This window comes from Crocodylus porosus, unplaced genomic scaffold, assembly GCF_001723895.1.
Source record: "Crocodylus porosus isolate Cpor-Errol unplaced genomic scaffold, CroPor_comp1, whole genome shotgun sequence".
Taxonomy (NCBI): domain Eukaryota; kingdom Metazoa; phylum Chordata; order Crocodylia; family Crocodylidae; genus Crocodylus; species Crocodylus porosus.
The window spans coordinates 4,757,346-4,782,839 of record NW_017728927.1 but is presented as its reverse complement, the minus strand read 5'-3'; the positions used below and the strand labels follow the sequence as shown (position 1 = coordinate 4,782,839).

General features: G+C 43.9%; 1 protein-coding gene and 1 long non-coding RNA gene across 4 annotated transcripts in view; one reads left to right on the top strand and one right to left on the bottom strand.

The window, feature by feature from the left end:
• Positions 1-10,454, bottom strand: part of LOC109314584 — a 19,041-nt gene extending 8,587 nt beyond the window's left edge. Inside the window, exon 1 of the long non-coding RNA XR_002102319.1 lies at positions 10,395-10,454. This is a non-coding gene — a long non-coding RNA (uncharacterized LOC109314584). The remainder of the gene's footprint in view (positions 1-10,394) is intronic.
• Positions 1-25,494, top strand: part of PDPK1 (3-phosphoinositide dependent protein kinase 1) — a 104,366-nt gene that overhangs the window by 49,364 nt on the left and 29,508 nt on the right. For 2 of the 3 annotated variants that reach the window (XM_019541802.1, XM_019541804.1), the window contains 4 exons: positions 12,492-12,600; positions 17,002-17,093; positions 18,905-19,000; positions 22,783-22,899. In XM_019541802.1, coding sequence (XP_019397347.1) covers positions 12,492-12,600; positions 17,002-17,093; positions 18,905-19,000; positions 22,783-22,899 — 414 coding nt within the window. The remainder of the gene's footprint in view (positions 1-12,491; positions 12,601-17,001; positions 17,094-18,904; positions 19,001-22,782; positions 22,900-25,494) is intronic. The other variant, XM_019541803.1, reaches the window with a different exon arrangement.

Here is a 25,494-nt window from a genome sequence, read left to right as displayed (position 1 = left end):
TGAACCCATGTTGGTTGCCCCTAAGCATGCAGTCCCCTGCTGGCCCCTCCTGGATGTGTGCCAGCATAATTTTCTCGAACAGCTTGCCTAGAATTGAGGTAAGACTAACCGGCCTATAGTTTCCCGGGTCCTCCTTCTTCCCCTTTTTGAATATTGGAACCACGTTGGCCCTCTTCCAGTCCTCTGGCACCACACCAGAGCACCACGAGTGCTCATAAAGCCGTGCCAGGGGTCCTGCAATGACCTCGGCCAATTCCTTTAGAACTATAGGGTGGAGATCATCCAGACCAGCTGACTTGAATATGTCCAGTCCCTCCAGAAGTTCCCTAGCTAGTTCCTCACTAACCTTTGGCCCAGGTGTGCCTCCCCCGGGGCCCGAGGGGGGCCCAGCAGGGTGGTGACTGTTCCGGTCCCTACTTAGGAAGACGGAGGCAAAGAAATCGTTAAACATGTTAGCTTTGTCTGGTGTGATGACCAAATTTCCCAATGCGTCCTGCAGGGGCCCCACACTACCTGGAACCTTCTTGTTACCCCCTATGTATTTAAAGAAGGACTTCTTATTGTTCTTAATCTGGGAAGCTAGTCCTAATTCCATCTCTGCCTTGGCCTTCCTGACTGCCCCCCTACATCCCCGAGTGACTGCAGTACAGTCATCCCTGGTGATGTCCCCTTCTTTCCATTAGGTGTACGCCTCCTTTTTAGCAAGGAGACATTCCCGGATGCTTTTGGTGAGCCACGGAGGCTTGTGTGCTCTCCTGCTCCCTTTGATTCTTGTTGGGATTACCTTCCTTTGGGCTTGGAGTTGATTGTGTTCAGCAGCAAAGCTGTTTAAAGCTCATTTTAAAGATAAACATGTAAAAATAGACAGCAAACGGAGGTTCTGAATCCTTGAAAGAGAAAACTCATTTGTACTTTTGTGTTTAACCAGTTTTGAGGCTTTCCTTTTTTCCTTTCTTGTTTTTCTTTTTTCTTACTATAATTTCACTTCATGTTCTGCTATTAAATGTGTCCTGAGTTGAGCACCCCCTAACTCCCACTTAATTTTTCTCTTCACAAATTATTTCATGGCTCTGTAGATTTGCTGCCCCATGGCTAAGGGGGTTGGCCAGTCCCATTTCAATGATGTGCTGGGTCACAGTATTTCTGTTTGGGTTTTAAATTGCTTGTGAAGGTCAGGGATATTTTCCTGATGCAGAATCTGTTACGGAAACATGCACTGAATGTTTTCAGTAATCAAAATCTTTCCAGCAGCTTATTCTTTTTGTTCAGCCTGTCAGTGCTAGACTGCCACTGGGAGGAAAGTATCTTATTTGTGTGAGTCACTTTGCAATTTGAAGGTAAGGTAGAGATCTGAGTATCGTATGGTTATCAAGTTCGTTATTTTTAAAGTACTCGCAGGTTTTACTATCTGACCCTGAAATCTGTGGTGCATAGTTTAGATTTTTCTACCCAAGAAAGCTACGTTCTGAACATAAGAACTAGAATTTAACAAAAAATGTGGAGAACAGTCAGCTAATAGTCAGTTTGCATATCCGTAGTTATACACCTAGATAGTACCTTTAAAATATTAGCAGTTCCTCTGGACCTCTGTGGATATCATTGGGTTCAGTAACAACTGCTTGCTGTTCAACTCTGATGCCACTCATTTAGAGACTTAATTTTGCACCATTTTTTAAAACTCTTAACCTTGCCAGATATCAAGTAGTTTCACTAATGACATGAATCATTTAACCAGAATGGTAATGGAAAGTCCTGTGCAAAGCATTGACATGGATATATCCTTAACTGTTTCAGTAGCTTTTTATTTAATTATTCGAGGCCATTTGTGCTGGGCATGCTGTAAACTCACGGAGTAATACTGCTTCTGACCCACTTTGCTGTAAGGTGCTCCAAGTGAGTATAACAAAGAAAGGAGGGAAATAGGGAGAAATGAGGAGGGTAACCATGACAATAAAATCACTTGGATTAGTGTAACCTGGTGTTCTGGGTCTGTAGGGTCAAGCAGGGGTGTCAGGCATTGATGGGAAGAAGACCTGCTCTTGGAACTTTTGAGTGGCAGAAGCCTAGGTATTTCCTGGGGCAGGGCTCCCAGCAGAGACCAGGCCTGGATATAATTCTAGGAGAGAGACTGGGAGAAGGATGAATAAGGTGCATACAACATAGGCGATGCACAGGGAGTGCATGGGGGTGCACGTGCACCCCCTGAGAGTGCTGGTGCCCCCCCTGAGAGCAAGTACTTTCAGCTTAGGTGATGGCGGGGGGGAAGGTGGAGTGCTGGTGCTCCCCCACCGCCGAGAAGTGCTGCTGGCACTTCTGGAGTCAGCGTTCAGCCATGGGGACCCCCTCTGCTATTGGCTCCGCTGCAGTTGCCTGTGGGCGGTCCCTGCTTGGCTCACCCATGCCACTGATGTCAGAGCGGCCACCTGCGGGCAGTCCCTACTCGCTGTTGTCGCGCCCCCACTACTGCTGGTTGCCATGCCTCCCCCTGCCTCGGGAGGCATGTGTCGCCTATGGCATTCAACGTGACTATTTTAAATCATGGGGAAAAATTTATGTTCGTTTAAACAACAAAGCTAAAACCTGCTTTCCTGGTCATTGCCTGATTTCTAGCTGGAGGTATGACTGGGCTTGGGAGCTAATGTAGTGTGTCTGGACTTTCAGAACCCTTTAGACAGATGCCGATATCAAATGAACCCCTCTCAACAAAACGAGGCCATCCTGGCATTAGAGGCAAGATCCACTTGGGGATCAGTAATTGGTTAAAAGAAGGGAGACAGAGTAGGTAGAAATGGATAGTTCTTACCATAAAGAGAGGTAGGTAAGCAGTGGGGTCTCCCCACGGTGTGCTGTGGCCTGTGCTATATAACTTAGGTGGTTTGGAAAGGGGGGGTGAATAGTGAGGTGGTCGGCTTTGTGGATGACACTAACGTACCTGTGATGATTAAAAACAAACAAAGAAACCAACAGTAACTGAAAAACTGCAGCAGAATCTTGTAAAATTGAGTGGGCAACAAAATAATGGATGAAGTTCAGTGTTAAATGATGCATGTGAGTGAGAAAATAGCCTGAGATGCACATATACAAGGCTGGACTCTACATTAGCTGTTACTAAAGAAAGTGATCTTGGAAGTATTATGGATAGCTCCCTGAAAAAAATCAGGTCAGTCCTAGTGGCCATCAAAAATGTGAATAGAATATTAGGAATTATTAAGAGGACAATTGAGGAAAAACCAAAAATTAAAAAAGCAGAAAAGGTCATTATGCCACCGTATACATTTATGCTGTATCCACACCTTAAATATTGCAAGTAGTTCTCATTTCCCCCACCACCTCCAGAAGGTCCAGTTATAACACCCCAAGTAGGTTGTCCCTTACAAAAGCCCATGGCTCTGAACCAGTTGGTCTCTAAGGGTATGGATACATGTAACAATTGACCCATTCTGAAATTGTGATCTGGTTCGTAATGGTTGTGAGTTAAAGGCACCCACATGTGCAGTGCCCTTATGCTGCAGGTGAAAGTCACCTTTGAGGTTTTTAAGTACCATGGCTCTGAAACCCGGGGGTGGAAGTGAGCACCCAGTCTAGCATGCTTTGTGGAGGGGAAGTGCATGTGCCCATGCTGTGGGAGCTCCAAGGTGTGGGAGACCTGTGACTGGAGGCACTGTCACTTTTCCTTTGTCCCTTCTGTCCAAATCATGATGTTACTAATATTCATTAGCCTGCATTTGACCAAGCTCTAGTGTGCTTGCCTGACCCTGACTTCAGGGGGCTGTGGGGGAGCAGGATTGAGAGGCACATTTTGGGTTCCTAAGGGTGGCAGGGAATGATGAGTGACCACGATGGAATAGGGACTGAGACTACAGCTGGTTGTTGGAAAGATCAGTTTTCTTGAACAAGCAGTGCAGGGGAGCTTATGGAAAGAAGTGACAACACAAGCAGGGAAGAGGGGCAGTAAAGTTTTGATTGCATACCAGAGTGGCCAATGACAGCAGTGGGAAGGGTGAGGAGTGATGCAGTATGGGATGCTGAGGGCTGATCAGACCTGTCACAGAATACTTGGTGTCCACATATAGCACTGAACCGGTTTGAGAACACTTGATTTTTTTAGGTACGCTTCTTTTGAGCCATTCCATAGATCCATAGGCTCATAGAAAAGTAGGGCTGGAAGGGACCACACAAGATCATTGGGAGTCTTTACACGTGCTCTGGGTGGTGGGGGAGCAATGCTGTAATTAGAGCACCCGCAGCGTCTTGTGTATACAGTGTCCTGCACGTCGGCAGACAGGGCACTTTAACTAAAGCTTCAGTTAACGAGCTTCAGTTAAAATGCCTCGTTACCATTCTGAAGCTCAGGGTGCTGAATACACGTCACTGAGGCTGCTGGGGCATGTTAATTAGCACACTCCAGCAGACTCAGTTAATCAAGTCTGCTTCTATGCATTCTAATTGGAACGTGTTGGAGCAGGCATCCTGTGCGTGTACAGGCACCCACTGAGGCCAGCCCCTGCTCAAGGCAAGATTGTCCCTGACTAAATCAACTTCTGGCAGGTGTCCAGATCTCATCAGGATCTTCCATAGGGCCTTGCTGTTGATTGAATCAAGGCCTTAGCCCCATCACTGATGTAAACATCTTGAGGTTGCTCGCCAAGCTTCTCCCAAAGCTGTTCAGCAACAAACAGCATCATATTTGTTAAAGCTCTGAGTGGTCGGAACCCACGTTGGGACTTGGCTAGACTCTCCTGAGCTAGGAAAGAGTGTCTACTGAGGAGAATACGGGCAAGGATCTGCCCAGCGGTGAACAGGAGTGCAATATCATGGTAATTACTACAATCCAATCTGTTTCCTTTCTTAATTATGGTAACAATTCTGGCATCTTTCTGGTCACTGGGAATCTGTTCACATGTCCAGATTGCAAAATAACTGTGTAGTTGGTGAGGGAGGTTTTTTCTACTCTGCTTATAGATTTCAGCTGGTATTCCATCAGGACCACAGGCTTTGCTGTTCTGCATCTGCTTAATGGCATTCAAGGCCTCTTGATAAATTGGAAGATCTGCAAGGTAGTTCTTAATGGGTGTTGTGAAATGGCTTTGATGGTATTGTTTCATAGTTTCTAGGGTCCAAAAGGACCTGAGTAGATCATCTAGTCCGACCCCCTGCCATGGCAGGAAAGAGTACTGGGGTCAAAAACGACCCCAGCAAGGTGTTCATCTAACTTCCTCTTAAAAACCCCCAGGGTAGGAGCCAGCACCACTTCTCTTGGAAGTTGGTTCCAGATCCTAGCCGCCCAGACCGTGAAGTCGCGCCTCCTGATGTCTAGCCTAAATCTCCCCTCTGCCAGCTTGTGACCGTTATTCCTGGTCACTCCTGGTGGTGCTTGGGGGAACAGTGACTCCCCCAATGCCTGCTGATCCCCTCTGACTAGTTTATAACAGGCCACTAGATCCCCCCATAGCCTTCTCTTGTGGAGGCTGAACAGGTTCTGTCTTCATTAGAATCTCGGTTCAAGAGCTCTTGAAAGTGTTCGTTCCACTGCTCTTTTATGGTGGAGCTGTCTTTAAAGAGTTAAACTGAATACCTGTCCCCAACTAACATGTGCACACAAGTGTGCAAACCAGTGTGTCCGATTTGCAACACATCTTAGCAATACTAATGAATATTTGTGGTTGTGTTTAGTTCTGAAGATTGTGTCCTGTGTTGAAGTGTCTCTTCGAGAAAGTTGTGTTCAATCTCTTTGCAAAGGAAATGCTTGCAGGTTGTAGGGTAATGTGATGTCTTAGTTTATCAAAGCATTTGTGGATCAGGCCTGAAGGATTACACACACTCTAAACATCACCACCATTATACATTTAAATGGCCTACAAACAGCCAATCGAGCTGTATTTAGTCAGTTAATAATAAAAGTACTTTTTGAGACTGCTGCAGGACAGTATAGATTGTCATGCTTGTATTAGCAAGTGTGCTGTACGTAGCTCTCTGAATGACACTTCCTTAGAGTTTACGCTGGGGTCCTAAATTCCTGTCTGTCACAGGTTTTCTCATTTGGTGAATGCTGGATTGAATGAAGTAAAATTCTACCTGAACTTCGCTAATGGAGGTGCAGAGAATAACACCAGCTCGTGGTTCTGACCACATCAGCTCATGCTGTAAGACTCTATTGATGGTGCTCTTAGCTTCACAGCTTGCCTTTGCATTGCAGTCCTAACCCATGTAGCAAACTATAACTTATCAGGATCTGCCTTCTTACCACCGTTCTTGACCTGTGTCACAGACTAGTCAGCCCCTGTGAAGCCTGGATGCCTTGCCCCTCATGCATGTGGGCTTTTAATACTGAATTTTTCTTATGTTCCCTCAGATCTGTCCTGAAGACTCGCCTCTGCCATGTTGCCTGCCAAACCCAGCCAGTTGACGGGTTGCAGATAATGAGCTGGGATTATCTTTCTTTTTTAACCTTCCACTCTCTAACTCTTAACTCATATTCAGCAGCAGGTCTTGTAACCAACAAAACTCTGCCAGACCTTCATGCATATTTGCTTCCTGGGGTAACCCTACTTCCCCCTCCTCTTTCTCTGTCTGACAGCCACACCTGACAGGGTGTAGTCACTCTGCATGTGCCTCACCTGGCTCTGTGGGCATCCAATCTCAGTGGGGCCTTTTGGCACTACTATAATATCAGTATATACTTCTAATAATTATTATGGCTTCTGAAATACTTTAAATGTCTACAGATATCCCCTGCAGTCAGATATCTTTGTAATTAGATCAGTGCCAAGCATTTCTGTATCTACTTATACAGGCAATGCTTACATTTTACTGGTGAGTGGAGAGCTGCTTTCTTTTTTTCCTTTCCCTGTTTGAGCTCACTTTATCATATTGTATTTGTGCTAATCAGTAGACTTCTTCCAAAGCACTTTTCTGCAATTAAGAGAATGTCTAGGCTGCAGTCCAAAGGTTTGGCTGCAATATGTATAGCTATATGCTAGCTAGCTTTAAACTGGGAGCAGTCCAACTGCAGTAGAATGGGCTTTATCATGAATTGTCTAAACCTGGATAGAGGACCCTAACTGTGTAGTTGGCAGTTAAAGCAGTCTTCTTGGTGGTATGGGCAATCAATACTCAAACTATCGAGTTTGAAGCTGGGTTAGGTACCAATATATCTGTGTGAGCTGTAGCCACAGCTTTGAACTGGAGTGCAGACATAACTCTAACCCTAGTTTTGCCTCTTATCTTTACAGTATGGCAGGAGGCAGGCCAGAATGCCACCTTATAAACCAACTGCCTTGTACCTAACTTGAGATTGACATGGTTATCTGCCTCTCTCTACAGTATGGTAAAACTGCTTTATTTGAGGAGGAGAAGCTCTGGGAACTGTGTGTTCAGATGAACTAGTCCTGTGGGAGAACATATGGCTTTTTTCATTGCAGTTTAGAAGAATCCAGCCCAGATTTAGAATCCTAATGGCTGGGAGTTGGAGCAGCTGACTTGCAGGATTGCTATGTCTGCATTTACTGGGTTTATGGTTATGTAAATATCTTTAAAGCTCTGCTATAAGCTGCTTTCCTTTTTTTAAAGCAGTGATCTCAACATCCAAGTGCTTGCTTTATCTTTAAGTGAATTAGAAAATAGCTTTTGAAGAAGGTGTGAAAGTGCCTCTGCACAATATTGAAGGACAAAAAGATAGCTCAACTGTCATTTAGAGTAAGAAGGCCTTTGCAATGTAAATACGCTTAGAGCTTCCATTTTACATCGTATTTCAGCACTACTTACAGCATAGTGACATGATACTCTCCTCTTCCCATCTACTATCCTGTGGTCGGCATTTTATATCTTGGCTTGTTAGGCACCTTTAAGCAGGACTTACCTGAGCCCAAGCCTGATTGTGCATAGATTAAAGTCCAAGATGCACGTACCTTTTAGATGAAGCTTTTCCCCAAAAAGACCACCCAGCAATACATTTATTACATTTCATGCCTTTGTAGTCCAGTGGGGAGAAAGTGTGTTGCACAGGATTCTTCAGCCTCTTCATGACTCACTGAAGCATTTATACAGTAAAGTGATGGCTGCCTGGTTGAGAGATTTTTGGGTAGCCATCCATTTGAATTCAAGCAGCTCTCTCTCATCATAATCACAACTGCTGGCAAAGCTTAATTCTTGGAAAGTTTTGTACCTGTGTATTTGTGTCTGTCTCACTTTGAATATTTGTTCATGTGCCACCTTGGTGCGTGCACCTAATGACAGGCACGGGGAGGCTTTGTGCAACCTCAGACAGGGACCCCAGTCACTCCGGAGAGAGCCCCAGAACTCGCCTGCCATGACTTTGAATGTTTCTCTAGTGGTTGGGTCTCCCGTGGGCAGTCCCTTGAGATTGGTTGTTCTTTCTGATGGCTATTTGTGGGGCTCCACCTCCCCTACACCCCCGCCATATGCCAGCCTCTGACGGGCCACCTGATCTTGATGCAGCTAGCCCTCCGGTCATGATGGTACTTACTCATTGCCTACCTTCAAGTCTCAGGTCTTCAGGTACCTCGGTGGACTACGGGACCATTGGGTGTTCCTCTCTCCTACAGGTCTCTTTCATAGTTTCATAGTTTTTAGGGTCGGAAGGGACCTGAGTAGATCATCTAGTCTGACCCCGTACCATGGCAGAAAGGAGTACTGGGGTCAAACAACCCCAGCAAGGTGTACATCTAATCTCCTCTTAAAGACCCCCAGGGTAGGAGCCTGCACCACTTCTCTTGGAAGTTGGTTCCAGACCCTAGCCGCCCTGACCGTGAAGTAGTGCCTCCTGATATCTAGCCTAAATCTACCCTCTGCCAGCTTGTGTTATTCCCGGTCACTCCTGGAAGTGCTCAGGGGAACAGGGACTTCCCCAGTGCCTGCTGATCTCCCCCTGACTAGATCCCCCCTTGGCTTTCTCTTGTGGAGGCTGAACAGGTTCAGGTCCTGTAGCCTCTCCTCATAGGGCCTGCCCTGCTGCCCCCTGATCATGCGAGTGCCCCTCCTCTGGACCCTCTCCATGTTGTCCACATCCCTCTTGAAGTGTGGCACCCAGAACTGGATGCAGTACTCCAACTTCGGCCTGACCAGTGCCGCACAGAGAGGAATATCACCTCCTTGGGCCTGCTCAAGGTGCATCTGTGGATGCATGCCAAGGTGCGGTTGGCCTTCCTGACTGCCTCCCCACACTGCCAGCCTATGTTCATCTTGGAGTCAATGATGACTCCAAGATCCTTTTCTGCCTCTGTACTGACAAGAGGGGAGTTCCCCTGCCTGTAGGTATGGTGCTGGTTCTTCCTCCCCAGGTGCAACACTTTGCACTTGTCTGTGTTGAATCCCATCCTATTCTTATCCGCCCACTCCTGTAACTTGTCTAGGTCTGATATTAACCTATTCCTCCCTTGTAGCGTGCCCACATCCCCCCACATCTTAATGTCATCAGCAAATTTGAACAGGGTGCTTTTTACCTCCTCGTCCAAGTCACTGATGAAAATGTTGAACAGTGCGGGCCCGAGGACCGAGCCCTGGGGGACCCCACTGCCCACATCCCTCCAGGCCCAAAATGACCCATCCACCACCAGTGCCAGCCGCTTGTCAGTTCTTGTGAGTGGCTCCTGAGATTCAGTTGTTGTACGGACCCCTCAGCACTGAGATAGCAAAGAATTAAAAATAAACCAACAGACAAAGAAAATGACAAAAGAAGAATATGCACAGGCCAGATGGTAGTGAACGGATGGACATGCAAAAGGAACATAAAGGCTGGTAAAGAAAAACAAACAGATCAGACTGGACTGCCTTGATATATTGCCTGCACTAGAGCCTTTGCTTGGCAGTTTCCACCAACACTGTTGTGCCCTCTACCTTGGCTGTGCTCCCTCCACTTTTCTCTGGGTCAGCTCTTCTCCCCTGGCCCAGTCTCTGAGCACCCATCGCTGGGAGTCTCTTCCATCCATGGACTTCTCCCTGCTCTTTCCTGAGCGGCATTTCCTCCCACAGGCTGGTACTGCCTGTGACCGGCGTGGAGGCTTGTTGCGGCTGCCGCTGCCTGGGGCATCCCTGTCCGCTCCGGACTTCCCCCTTCTTGCCAGCGCTGTCTGCTGCTGACATGGAGAGCCTTTGCAGCTTCCACTGCCCCTCCCGCCCTTCCTGGCTCTCAGCTTTTACCAACTTTTATCTTCGCTGGCTGGTGCTTGTCAGTGATGTCACCTGCCGGCTTCTGTATATAGGCGCAGCTGATGAACTGCACAGCTTTCTTCTGTTGGCATTGCTCGTCTGGACTCCGGCTTCCTAGAGTGAGTGAGTATTCTTGGGTTTCGGGGCTGCTTCTTTAGGGTTGCATGGCCCCCGTGTTTATACCCTTGGGTCAGTATTCAAATAGTGTAGTTTATGCTGTTTCCAACATGAGTTTTCTGTTATAAAAAAAAAAAAAAAAAAAAAAAAAAAGTATCTGTAATTGCCAACAGACCATGAAATATAAAATTAGTCTTAACTTTAAAGGAAGACAATAGATGTCTGGGGGGAGTGGAGAGGACCAGTGTTACACAGTAAAGAACTTGTAGCTGTCCTGTCTGCCTTGAGCACTTCTTGCAATTTCCAGGCGATCCTTAGGTGAAGGTACACTTAATGGGTTTGAAGAGAGGAGAGGACAGTGCGAGTCACTAATGGAAAGCAGTGGAGAGAAGAGGTGAAAGAAACCAAAAGCTTGAAAGATCATCTTGGTGTCAGTAAAAGGGTTTGAAAGTATAGAAAATAAGGACAGGAAATGGTGATGAGCATAATGCACAGGAGTCGATGCAGCTGAAAATCATCAGGGGTGTCAGGGCAGGGGACACTAGGAAATGTGCAATGGAAACTAGAACAATGCATTTAGATGGTACCACAGGCTGTCTGAGCCAAGGGAGAGAGCTTGGAGAGACCTATTCTTTCTTCCACCAATGTTAACACAGCTTGCCGATTAAAATTTTGGGGAGTATATAATACCCACTGGGTTGGATGGAATTCAGGATACTGAAGTCCATCTTCGTAAGGAATGTGGTTCTGAGTACCATTCTGTATAAGGGATTAACACAATAGTGTATATGTTAATATCTGTAAGGTATACAGCCATAACTGTAGGAGGCTTTGAATTCAGAGAAACTGTAAATCCCAAGCCAGAAAACAAAGCTGCCTATATGTGCAAATAACAGGGATATAGGAGTTGTTGTACGGGGCAGATAGGTAGACTGGCCAGCACCCAGTCTCTCTGGCCAGTACTAGTTACGTTATTTACTTGCATAATAGCCACGCTTTTTCCGTAAATGTTGCTGCCATGAGGGTGGGGACTCTAGAGTGTGACAGAGGAGGTATTGGTGCTAAGGCTAGACACAGACGTTGCCAAATGGAGCAGTACAATTGTGCCATGATGTGTTGGGGCAATGCTGATTCCCTTTGCTGAGCAAAACTTACATTGTCCTTCGTCCTGCCCTTGATGGTGTGGATCAAGGGGCGACATGATCTCCCTGACCTATGCTGTGGGTCTGGGGCGGCAGGGAGAAGTGCGTTCTGCTCAGCCAGCCCGGCAGGGCTGAGGCAGTGGGGAATGACAGGTGTTCTGCCTCCGTTGTGGGTCTGGGACAGGCTGAGCGGGGCAAGCACCAGAAGGTAATAGAGATCCTTCTCGGTAAAGCTGTAGAGGCTATTTTTACCTTCTGTTTCACCACTGAGTTTCCTGTTGTGGCGGAACAAAGGGTAAGGACATCTATTTGCTAAGCATTTGTGTTGCCTTGAAAAGATGTTGAGATGACACAAATAAGAAATCTGAGGACGTCTGTTTCCACCCTCAGTGACGGCTGGAATTGCATGTTTGACTGGCCAGCTGTATCCCCCTTGCACAGTTTTACAGGTGAGGCTGAAAGCAGGTCAGGGCCAGTTTGCTGTGTGATCAGAGTTTCCTTCATGCGTGTACTCCACTCCTTGACAAAATCACAGCTTTTAAGAGAGGTGTCTTTGAATCTGTTTCTTCAGAAATATGGGTGCCGCAAGACTCTTGGATGTTGCAAGTGGGAAACGTTTGATCTTCTAGACTCTGTCAGTCCTGGTGATCAAAGAGATGAATATTCTTTCAGGCTACCCATCCTTCAAGCCCCCCTTTTTGAGTCATGGTTCCCTGTGACTGGTTTCAGTCCCAAGTATGAGAAAAATTAAATTGACTTAATTATTGAATTTACTGTAGGTGTGAAACTTAACTCTTTTTTAATGCTTTTTTCTGTGTTTAATCTTCAGTCACAAAGTTCCTTTTTTGTGAAGGTATAGGGACTGTCCTGAGGGGGGCAAGTCCCTAATATAACCATCATAAATAAAGGTGGGGGCCTCTAGTTCCTCTAAGATGTCAAAGGCAGATGAACAAAACTTCAGCTTTCTTTTTATATAATGGGTGTGCCTGTGTGTGAACACCCACTTGATTGAACATTTACTTCAATACACTATCTCAACTACTGTTTTGTTTTTTTTCTTTGCAGGATGAAACAGGTGCCTACTTAATAGACAGAGACCCGACCTACTTTGGGCCAGTGCTGAACTATCTCAGACATGGAAAACTGGTTATTAACAAGGACCTTGCAGAGGAAGGTAGGACTTCTACCAAATCTCTCATTTTCTTTCATCTTTCTCTGTGTTGTCAGTGCTTTGAAAACTACAAAGGAGAGCTCAGTTTCTCTTTTTAAGGGATGCTTAATTAAATCAATTTGTTTTCATCTTTGAGGTACATTGCAGGCAACTCTCTACAGCATTCTGCTCTGCCTGAGATTAAACTGAGTCACTCAAGTCTGGTTAGTGCTGTAAACATGAACTGGAAACATGAGTCTGATTCTTGATCTCACTTGGAACAAATGGCTACGCTGCAGTACTGTAGAAGAGGACCTGGGGATTCTAGTGGACGGCAAGGTGGATGAATCAACAGTCCTCTTGCTGCAATTTTTTTTTAAGTCAGTTTATAACATATTTCACATAGAGGTAACAAACTCAAATGGGTTGGTCCATATCCAGATCATAGGGCTTCTTGTGGGCTAGATCCAAACTACAGGTCAAATGACCTACCTCTGGATCCAGATCATGGAGCTTCTTGCTATACCTGCTGGCACTGTTGTATCAGTGTTGATAGTCAAGGAGTTAACGCCATTGCCTGAACTACAAGGAAGTCAGATGAAAAGACACAGTAAAATACCTACCCAATGTAAGAAGTTTGTCTTCTAATTCTGGAAATTAATGTAGGAAAATATGTAGGTCATCCTTTCTGTCTTCATTAGAGGCCAATTTTGGATTGTTCTGTCTTCCTTCTCTGGCTTTATCCAGTCAGGTTGTTCAGAGGCAGAAATGAGAGAGCACTCCACAGGGTGTGGAGAGCACCCTGTTCAAGTTTGCTGATGACACCAAGCTGTGGGGTAAAGTGAATACACCAGCAGGCAGGGACCACATCCAGGCAGCCCTATGAGGAGAAGCTGAGGGACCTGAATCTCTTCAGTCTCTGCAGGAGGAGACTGAGGGAGGATCTTGTGGCTGCCTACAACCTTATCAGGGGCTGCCAGCAGGGACTCGGGGAAGTCTGTTCACCAGGGCCCCCCTTGGAGTCACCAGGAACAATGGCCACAAGCTGAGGGAGGATAGGTTTAGGTTAGATATTAGGAAGAACTACTTCACAGAAAGGGTGGCCAGAGCCTGGAATAGGCTCCCCAGAGAGGTGGTGCTCTCACCTTCCTGGAGATCTTCAAGAGGAGACTGGATAGGTACCTGGCTGGGGTCTTATGACCCCTGCCACCCCCAGTGCTCCTTCCTGCCCGTGGCAGGGGGTTGGACTAGATGATCTGTCTAGGTTCCTTCCGACTCATTGATTCTATGATTCTGTGAATTGATTAAAGTTAATCAACCAAGGGTGGCCTGCCTGCCTTCTCTCTTGGCTACTTTAATAAACAACAAAATTGTTCCAAGGTTGTTTCAACAACTTGAATGTAAAAGGGCTTTGTTTGCATAAATGCTAACCAAACATCACCAGCCAGGAAATGCAAAGAAGAATGGAAGGCAAAAACTTCCTTACTATTTTTTTTTCTCCTGTTACCTTCTCTCTGGGATCACAGCACACAGTGGAAAGCAATCCTGTTTATATTAAAAGTATGTTATCCATATAAGTGTTTTTATAGCTTAGGAAACAGAGGGAACCTTTCAAAGGTTCCCTCTTTTGTCCTGGATACCCAGAGAACTAGACCAAACCAGTTCTTCAGTGGTCCTTGGAAGGTGTCCTTTTAGCAAGATTTGCTACTCGGAAATATCTAGTTCCTAAAATTTTTATCTCTGAACCTGGACTGTTAATTTTCATAAGCTCTTCTTTTTCTTTTATATAGCACATTTATGTGTTTTGCATTTTCACACGTTCATTAACATTACAGTTAAATTTATACTTAACGTTTACTAAACATAATATAATTAAGGTATGGCATATACTCTCTCTATGATTTCGATTGTCCCTTTTTTGTAACAGTGATTCTCAACCTAGGTGCCACAATCCTCTTCCGGGAGTGCTGTGACTTGAGTGCTGCCATGGCCAGGTTGAAATGCCCCATGCATCTCGTGCAGAGGCAGATTGGGAAACAGCTGCAGCTGGAGACCACACTATTCATGCAGCTCCTCCCAGAAACAGCAGTGCCAGGGAGGTGGGACCATCCTGTGCCCTCTGGGGCTAGCATGCAGGGTTGGACTGGAAAGGGCTATGGCGGCAGTGCATACTCTGGCTTTGCATTGTGTGTCCCAAGGAGTCAGGCTGAGCTTCAGCAACCTTTGCATGGCTCAGCCAGAGGAGTCCTGCTGTGCAGGAGCAGCCATTTGCCCAGCTGGAGATGCTAGGTTCAGGGACACCCAGGGCCTGTTAGAACACCCTCATTTCCCCCCTGCCCTTCCCTTGTGCGCACACACGCATATCCTCCCCCTCCAGTGGCTTAGGGGAGTCTTGACCAAGGCACGGTTCATTAGCTATGCCTCTGCTTCTGCCTGGTTTAGGTTTATCAGAAAACCTGGACAAGCAAGAGTGCATGGAAGCACTCAGGTAAGTGGTGGCTGTAGAACAGTAGTTCTCAACCAGGGGTGCTGCCGAATTCAAAAAACTGTGGCAAGTGCCCTGACTTTGAAAAGGTCTCTGAGAACCCCTGGCCTGTGTGTCTTAAGATCCTCAAGAAGTGAGGCTTCCACCACATCCCTGGGAAGGCTAACATGCCCTCTTGATTTTTCATCCAGTCAGTTTTACTTAGTGTCTTTTGTAATAGTACTTACACTTAGAGCCCAGAAGAGCCTTTCTGCCTCATTGTCTACTTGCCTGCTATCACATCACAGATCCCTTGCATGAAATGATCAGTTCTGTCTTAAAACTCCTATATTGCTTTTCCTCTTTCAGTCAGCTTTTCAGGAACCTCACTTCTCTGGTGAAGTTTAATCTTCAATTTAAGTTTATTTGTCGCTGGATTATGCTCATCTGTTTTTGTACCAATGTTGTCCTTAGTTTACATCAGTCCTCTCCCTCCCTGGTGCGTATACTGAAAGCAGTCATAGCTCCTCTCAGCCTTCACTCAGCAAAGCTAATCAAGACAAGTTCTTCTGCTCCAGGGTTTGGCAACTTATGGCCATGGGCCAGATCTGGCCTACCAAGTGGTTTCATCCAGCCCACAAATTTTGGGTATCAGAAGCAATTCAGCAGGGGGTCATTTGACAGCATTTTGATGATGGAGGGCTTATGCTGTTGATCACATTCATGTTGGCGGCAGTGGCAGGGAGAGATGATGGTAGCTGGGTTGGAAGCACTGGCCTATCTCAGACCATGCTGCATTATTTCAGCCCACTGTTCTGAAAAGGTGCCAACCCCTCTTCTTGTTGTGAGCAAAGTTCTCTGTTTTTCCTAATCATCCTCATGGCCCTTCTCTGCACCTCTTCTGGTTTGCAGTTTTTTCCTGAATGAGTGGTGACCAGAAATGTATGAAGTACTCCAAATGAGGTCTTGACAGTGCCTTGTACAATGACATTAATACCTTCCTCAGCTGATACAGCCTAGTTTCAGGTCTACTTTTTTCATGGCTGTGTAACACTGGTGGCTTATAATCATCCTGTGATTAATTCTCTTGGGTCTTTCTCTTCTAGTGTCATTTCCAACTGATGAACCCCAAGCTTATAGACAAAACCCTTTTTATTAGTTCCTAAAAGCATTGTTTAATTTAATCTGATTTCTCCAGTCTTCAAGGTCACCCAGTTTTTCCTATATGATATTCTAGTTCTGCTTTGTATTGACAATACCTCCCAACTTTGTGTCATCAACAAATTTCATTATTACATTCCTCCTTTTCGTATTAAGCTCCTTAATGAAATTAAGATCAGTCCTAAAGCAGATCCTTTACTATTAATCTTCCTCCATTTTGTTAAATCCCCTCTCAGCACAACCTTTCTTCTCCTTTTTAACCAGTTCATTACTGCCTTAAGTTTCATGCCCTAATCCTCATATTCTCTACCATAATTCATAATATTTCATGTGGCAGGGTCAAATGCCTTACTGGGGTCCAGTAGATTAGACTTAACATATAGCTGCTTTTCTCAGCAGGGTGGCTATGTGATTAAAGAAAGATAACAGTTACAGATTTAGACATTTCTATGCATGTTGGTCCTCTAGTAAAAATGCATCTGTGGGGTTTTGTATTGTCAACAGTTTTGGTAAACTCAAGTCTATTACTTACGTGTGAGCGAAGAAAAAACCCTCAGAAATGGTCTCATAGAGCTTTTCAGATTTGGATCTAGGTCAGCTCTTTGTGATGAGTAAACCCTGAATTATATAGAAGTGAAGGTGAGGGCAGGATCCTTTGGCTCACTTAAGCAGCAGTTCACAAGGCAAAACTGACTGCTTCCCATTGCATTAAAGGAGATCTTCCCAGAACTGTCTGTTGTTCTTGGCCTATAAACTTTGTTTACACTACCTTTTTCAAGCAAAAATGTTTCTTGTGCCAGGTGTACTGGAAGAAGCTGAATTCTACAACATCACATCACTAATAAAACTTGTAAAGGACAAAATAAGAGAAAGAGACAGCAAAATCTCACAGGTGAGGCCTTTACCTAATGTACTTCTATGATTCTGACCAAAGGGACATGGTTCTGTTTCATGTCAGTAACTTGTTGTGTTCTTCTGGACAAAGTATGAGTCCACTGGCACAGAGAGTACTACTGAATGCTGACACATTTTTGTTGTTTTCAAATGTCGGATACTTGAGAAATGGTGCAGAACATACAACTGGATGTTGTTGCTTGAGAAACCTACTTATTCACAGTATTTGAACACTGTGGGGATAATTATATTAGAAAATTATAAAGAGCTGGCCGGGGCAGCAGATTTTCTACTTATGGATTTAAATACTCCACCTACAAGGTGGTGAGAGTCTGTGGCTGTGAGATAACAGTTTGAATTCTTAACCTGGGTAGGAATGGATAAGCACAGTGACCGGAGTATCCTTATCTAATCTAAAGGAAGATCCTTATCTAATCTCCTTCCATTAAAAGAAGCCATATTTCATCAGCTTCCTAAGAGAAGCAAGTGTTGTTTTAAAATTTTAGACCACAATTGAGCCAGAAGCAGCAGATAGGATGAAACGTAACTGATAAACTTTTCTTTATTACTGATCAATCCTTGCTTTTTGTAATGGCATGCTAAATACTATGCTACAGGCCATGGCTTTCTGCTATCAAGACTTAGTTTCTTAAGTCACTGCTGTTAAAACGTGGATGATTATTTTTCTGATTATTTTCCAGAATCCCTTCTGATTTTTTCCTATTTTTTTACCCTGTACCTGTAGGAAGAGATTCTTGTCCTTCTCAAATCAGTTTGTGAACCTTTTTTCATAAAAATAAACGTGACATAGAGATGCTGTTAATTTGGGGAAAATGTATTCAGATTTGCTGTGAGTGCAGTATCTCCATGGAGCTGGTATTATTAAGATGTTCTGATAACTGGCTCTCCATGGAGCTAAAACTTGTGACCTTCTGCTGCAGCCATATCTTCTTGAGAATGGGACACAGAATGTCGGTTTTGTTTTCTTGACCCTTTGTGCTAGTTGGAACCTTTTAGGGAAATGATGATGGATTCCTGCTTATTTGTTACAGTAGTGAAGCTCTGACCTGGCTATGAGATGGAAACAACTCTCTGGCATGAGAGGGTGTAAGACTGGGTCTGTTGTCAGGCTGGAATAACTCTTAGGCTGTGAACCATAATGCTGTTATTTCTGGAGAGGAACCTAACTGAAATATTGTGATAAGTGTGTTTTTTAACAAGCTATGCCCTAAAAAAGTGGTGGGATTTGACCCTGGACAGGCAGTATGTCTGAACTGTGTGGAGCAGCATGGGAAGCTAGCTTTGTAAAGGTAGGTAATGGATTCAAATTGCTGTTACTACCAGACTTCCAGGAGTCAGTATTATTTTCAAGGCCCACAAATTTATATCATTTCAAGGGTTTCAGCCACTGAAATGTTTGTGAAATATTTCAGATCTTTGTACAGTCATCCTGAAAAGGGAGAGTAGACAGAAAATGAACAGTAGAGTTCATGGGTCACTCCCAAGAAGTATTCCTGGCTGCAGGTAACGTAAGAGTAAGCTTTGGGGGGTTAGGGTCACAGCCCTTCTGTGCCACTGCTTGAACATGGTGATCCCAGTTAAGAAGTGAAAGTTACAAACAGCATAATTAGATTACAAAAATACTAAGCCATATGGATTAACTGGAGACCTAGAGGTCACTGATCCTGTGGTGTTAAAGTATCTATTGCTTAACATTTATATATATTTAAAATGTGGGAGAAACCCAGAGATAACACAGATGTCTTTATTTCACTCGCGATATTTCAAGTTTGTTGTTTTTTCCTGAAGGTGCCGGTCAAACATGTATACAGGGTGCTGCAGTGCCAGGAGGAGGAACTCACTCAAATGGTCTCCACAATGTCTGACGGCTGGAAATTTGAGCAGGTAATAAGATTAACAAAAAAATTCAGTTTGTTGTTTTGTGAGTATCACTGGGTTGTTTAAAAGTTTTATACACGAATACTGAAATGTATAGAGAACAGTTGCCAAATGCAGTTGTTATTGAAGATTAGATGGGTCAAGAGAAAAGGAATGAAATTCGTGTCTTGAACATCAACATGCCAGTTTGGCAGCCGCTTAAAATCTGTCATCTCATTCCAGTTCCTCTCTCTACAATTATCCACATCATAAGAGCCACTGTCATTCTCGCAGGCAGCCTCAGCTGAGAGTGTAAAGGTTGAAGGGAGCAGAGGAGACTGACTTCTCCTCTTCAACATTTATGTTGGTGCTCAACCTGATACAAAGGCCTGTGAGTGAAAGGAAGGAAATGTCCTGGAGACAAGGTGTTTGTTATGTCCTAATAGTGACTTACCCAGAATAGGACTGAGATGCACCTGAGGGGTTGTTATGAGGGAAGACTTTGCTGCCGCTATCTGGTCATTACTACTTCTCTGGATAAATTGACAACTTTGGGAACCAATGCCCCACTATGGCACTTGTTTTGAACATTCAAACGGTTTACCAGGTCAATGTGCTAAAAGTTATCAGTGCATTCTAGTTTTTTTAGTTTAGGAAGTCAAAATTCCAGACATAGATTTGATAGTGCACCTTGCTTTGATATCCAAACTGTTTCCAAGTTTATATGAAGCACACTATTAGTGCCTAATCAATCAATATAGTTCTGCAGAAAAATAGATGTGAACTCCATGGGTATGTTCTGTTCTTGTTCTTCCTCTTTCAGGTGAGGACAAATGATCTTTATTTACATGTTATACACAGCCCTGTTTGTAGTGTAGTTTGGATTCAAGAATGTTTAAGGTTGCAGTGAATGCATTTGATAATCTTTGTGAACATGAACATACCAAAGGGAAGCTCCTTATCCTTCCCGATTGTAACCTGTTGTGACATCTGTGTTGCATGTGATCAGTCTGGCTGTCAACTGCAGAGGGAGGCTTGGGTGCTTAGGTCCTGAAACATGAGGAGGGTGAGATGAGTTATCTTGTATTTGCTGTATGGATAGTAAAGTGTTTAGATCGCCCAGAGATTGCCCCAGGATCTGAGAACCAAGATCACATTGCATGGGAAACTTCTCCTGCTTGGAAATAAGCTATATTTTTACCTGATCCAGGTGACTGTTCTTTGACGGGCAAACTAGGCAAGTTCTGTTTGAAGGAAGCTGATTTCTTCTTTTTCACAGAGGGTCTTTCCTTTTTAAAGGAGGGAGGGGACCCTACAGCTTCCATATAATCTAGGACTGCCTATTCTTTAGGAGTAGAATGTCTGAGCATTGACACTAACTACAAAGTGCATTAAAGTACAGTACTAGGATTTCCTTCAGAATTTATCTGTTTTAGGAAAAATTCCATTAGTTTTCCTTGAGCACTACCCCAAAGTCACAGTGCTTTGTCGAGGACATATGGTTTGAAGTTGACTGACACCAGATGTTTGATCTGGCACTGTGGTTTAGCTTGCCCTCCACTATATATTTGGCCTTGGGCAGGATCTACTTGCTTAGTTGTATCGTAGGTGCCATCCAGTTGTAATGTGATTGTCATGTTCTTGGCAATTAAGCTTAAGTCATTCCTTAAGCTTAATTGCCAAGAACAGGAATACGGTGATGTGGTGTGATGTTTAATTTTTGGAGAAATCCCTTTTAACTTGCAGTTCACCCTCTTAAAGGCATTCTCCTATAGAATGATGCTGCATATTGTGATGGGTGTCTCTTATGGGATACAATAAAATCCACTGACTTTTCCAAGGCAGTAATGGTTGCATAGGTTAGGAACCAATCTAGTTTAGCACAGGTTAAAAGTCTCCTTTTGGCAAATAAGTAAAAACTGCTTCCTTTAAAAATTGAAACATGAAACACTTGAAACTGGAAGAATTATGTTAAACTGAACCTGATGGTTGTAATCAAAGCCAGGGAAAGTCAGACTTTTGGCCCATTACAAGGACTGGTGTCTCAAAGACAGTAGTTTTCAATGTTTTTTCATTTGCTATGACCCCTAAAACATCTTGAATGGAGGTGTGGACCCCTTTGAATTGTAACTGTATTCACATACTTCTAATTGACCATAGTCATCTTTTGCGAACCCCTTAGACGCAGTCTGTGCACCCCCAGGGGTCCGTGGACCACAGTTTGAAAACCACTGCTCTAGGAGAAACGAGTGGTAAAAGCTGTACCAACAAGCCATCAGTTCACATTCCACAAAAAGTCCTGGGATTGTGCTCTTTAGTAAAGTAAAACTCTTGGAAATTGTTGTGCCACTGCACTTTGTGCCCTGTCTTTGACAAAAGTAGTTTCTTCACATTGAAACCTTTGATCTGTTTGGCAAGTTGTAAATTTGTCCCTGTCTGGATCTTTAAATGGACCATTTTCCAAAGCTGAGGCATTGAGTTTCTCTTGTAATTTGTCCTAGGGGGAAATGTTATTTCAAATGCAGAATGTCCCCAGTCATAAATTTCCTAGTTCTCCTTTAGTGCACAAGTAATGTTTTTTGTGATGTTTTATTAACTTTGTGTTTCTTTAAAGAAATTGATTTAAGCTTTCATTACTATTCTGAAATCAAATATTTATTAAGTTCAGCTCCGAATGCAAAACTTTATAACAACAAATTTGCGTTGTCCATTGTATTTTTTGTTCAAAGCCCATGTCCGTCCTACACGTTGATGATAAATATAGCCTGAATCTGATCCAGTAACACTGCCTTAAATAGATTGGCTAGGCAAAGCCAGTACTTAACTGATGCGCTCAAAATTATATGCCTAATGATAATAGTATGTAATTACTTTAACAGTTTGTGAAGCATCATTTTTACCAGCATTTCTCACTAGTGATAATCTTAAATGATTATTTAATCTGAATAGGAAGCTGTTTATCTCACAGCAGCCTTTATCTATCTCTTCATATTTAATCATAAAATCTAATCCTTCTCAAAGCACACAGACATACATATGCTTTCATGTGGTTTAGGCATTACAGAGTACTGTCAAGGTTATTCAGTAAATGAGAAATTACAGAATATACTGGGAATTTGAACCTCAAGATTATTGCATTTCTGTTATCTAAACCTTGGTATTGTCTCCCATGGGAACTAGATTGGACCTGGAGTGGGAATGAACACTATCTAGATGCTTTGTAAAATCCCCTCTTGTAAAACTGCCTAGGATAGTCTTGGCTCTTTTCACATAATTGACTTTCTGTAGTTCTTGGGGTTCATTTTTGGACTCAGTAATACAAATTGGGGTTTTGGATTACCAACACTGTTTCCTGAAAACAAGATACATTTATCTCCTAACTTTCATTTCCATGCCCCAAAGGGGAAAGGAGAACAATGCTATCACATTGCTCATAATGCAGCAACCTTTTCCTAGGTAATCCAAAATAATTGGCAGATATTGCTGGTGATAAGTCATCTGCCTTGCCATTACAGTTCAACTTTATAAGAAACTAGAGTTGGCCTTCAAATCAGAAAAGACTTTTTAACCACCTGCATGGATTTTAAGATGCACAGCATCCATTGCTTAGGATTCTGATTTGAATGCTAAAACAATTATAGCTGGCATGTTTTAAAACAATAAAAGTCATTGCAATATGTCCTAGTGGCAGTTGAACACTGGTTTCTCACCCCAGAGCCCATCTGTTGTTTGTATGGTTCGGATGACACTTTTACACTTTGGCTTTACAAAGGTTTCTTTTTGTGTTTTGCTCTGATTGGTTATTGCAGCTTGTCAGTATAGGTTCCCCATATGCCTCTGGCCGGGCCCAGCAGTCAGAGTTTCTGCTGATAGTAGCACGGGAAATGAGAGGGGAGGAGAGACGCCTCCAGAAATGCTGCAGTGAGGTGTGTCATACCATTCTTTTTACCCTCACGCCAACGTGCATGGCTGTCTTGCATTTCTGCTGTTTTCAAATCATTCCACTTTCTTCCTGGGGATACAGGACCTGGTAGTTCTGTGTTTAGTTGTTGTGAGTGGCTTTTATTTATATCCGTGACACTTCATTACATGTTATAAGTGTTCATCTTGTACAAAGCTGTAACAGCTACTTAAATTCAGACAATTGTCTTAGTTGATAAAAGAAGTTTTGCTGCTACTTTTTTTCTTTCGCATTTAGTATCCCCTGTGTTATACTCGCTAAGTAAAATATAATCAGAGTCATGTTAACACCAGGAACTTGGCACAAAATCCAAACTACTTTATTAAAATTAAAGTGCATTCAAAATGTAACCTCTTATAACTCATTTATCCCAAGTTGATTTTGTATCATCCACCCAAGTAGCAAGACAAGTTTTGGTTCCAGAATCTCATATTCATGAAAACTTAGAAAATATGCAGCTTGTTTTTCATGTGAGTAGTTTAAGTGTTCTGTGTGAACAGCACAAAATGATTTGTTTTACTCTGAAAATTCTGACGCCAAACAATAATTGATCATTTCACTCATCTTCTTTTTTTTTCTCTGTAGTAAAATCTGCTTTTACCGAATATAATTTAATTCTACACTCTTTTCTCATACCTACATGGTGGGGAAGGGTCTGGTTCATTACTCTGTATACAGTCATTCATTTTTAATTGTGCTGTTGTTTAATTGTTAAAATAAAATTATAGTAAAGTGCTTTATTTGAGATAAATGAAACCTGGTGTATGAGATTATATGGCTGCAGCTCTTGTCACATAATTCCAGATTACTTTTACATTTGCCTGACTAGGCTCTTGAATCTGTTACCAAATATGAAAGCACTTTAGCTCTTGTCATTATAAAGATAAGTTTCAGTAAGTGAAATGAATTTAAACTATGTAAAATAGTGCATTGATGTCTGCCTGAGTGTGAAGACGGTCTGAAACAACTCTGAGAGTATCCATGATCTTTTGGTAATGGTACTCTGGGAGTATACTAGATGCATTTTAAAAGAGGTAAATATGGTATATAACTGTCAGTTAGTTAAAAAAATTAAAATACCAGATGTGATGGTGGCGGGAACGAGGCCAGGGATGATATTTGTAAGGGGCTGCAGATGCATGAAACTTCCTTTTCTTCTTGACATTTTTGAAATATGAGAGTTTTTAAATGTCAGCCTCAGTGGGCGTGACTGTGTGTGAATGACACCTGTCTAAACTTACATTAAAGTGATTTAGGCATGCATCTACATGTGCATGCCTTAAGGCATCTTAACGTGGCTCACTGGGCAAATGCATTTGCAGCCTACCCTGGACAGCCCCCCCACACAGGCATGCTGAGGCCTGTGGTGGGTACCACGCTGGGAAAGTGGCTGGGGACAGCGCGAACAATGACCATGTTCCTGGTCAGGGAGCACAGAGAAAAGGTGCAGGGTGTGTCCAGGGGCCACAGTGTCTGTCAGCGACATGTGCAGAGCCAAGGCTACTGGACCACAGCCAGAGGCAGCTTGGCTCCAAGCAAGCAGGGGGTATGCCTGAGCCACCAGGTTGTGTCTAGTGACTTGAGGCAGCTGCACCTAGCACTGGGCCTGGCTGCGGGGTACTGAGTGGCCACAGGTGCCCCGAGCCCACGACAGTGTAGCCAGGCAGTGCGGCTCTGGCTCTAACCCTCTCCCCAGTGTCAGTCAGGAGTAGGCCAGAGCCAAGCCCATGAGGTCCCGTGCTACCTCTAGGTGCCACCAAGAAGAAGTGGCAGGTGCTGTTCTCCAAGGCGCAGATACTGGAGCTGGAGTGGCAGTTCTGGCAGCAGTGGCAGTACCTGTCAGTTTGCCAACTGACTTGGGGCTTCAGCTCCAGCATCTGCATGTTCTTGGAAGCGCCCGGTGGCAGCCTGGGGTCCCTCAGGATCAGCTCTGGCCCACTCAGTTGACATACGTAGCATTAAGGTGCCTTAAGGCATCTACACATCCCTTAAGGTGCCTTAACTATTTGCACCTAAATTTGATACCTGCTTTATGCAGGTATCAAATTTAGGCATGGTTAGCCTAAAATTGCCATTTTTAAGGTGCATTAAGGGCATGCACCTGTAGACCTGCACCCTTAATGTACCTTAAAGATGGCTAAAGTGCCCTAAATCAGCATGTGTAGACATGCCCAGTAGGAACATAAAACTAATGTATGGGAAAATAGGAATGGGAGGCACCTCCCATGGTCATCTAGCCCAGCTCCCTTTTCAAGGCAGGAATCATCCCTGACTAAATCATCCCAGTCAAGTGTTTCTTAAGAGCAGCCAATGTGCTCTTAAAAATTTCCAGGGGTGGAGATTCCATAATTTCTCTAGGCAGCCTGTTCACTCCTCGTAATCAGAAAGTTCCTGTTGATTATCCAACCTAAATTTTCCCTGCTCTAGCTCGAGTCCATTGCTCCTAGTCTAGTCAAGAGTAAATTGGATGCTTATCTTGCTGGGATCCTACGACCCCAGCTGACTTCCTGCCCTTTGGGCAGGGGGCTGGACTCGATGATCTCCCGAGGTCCCTTCCAGC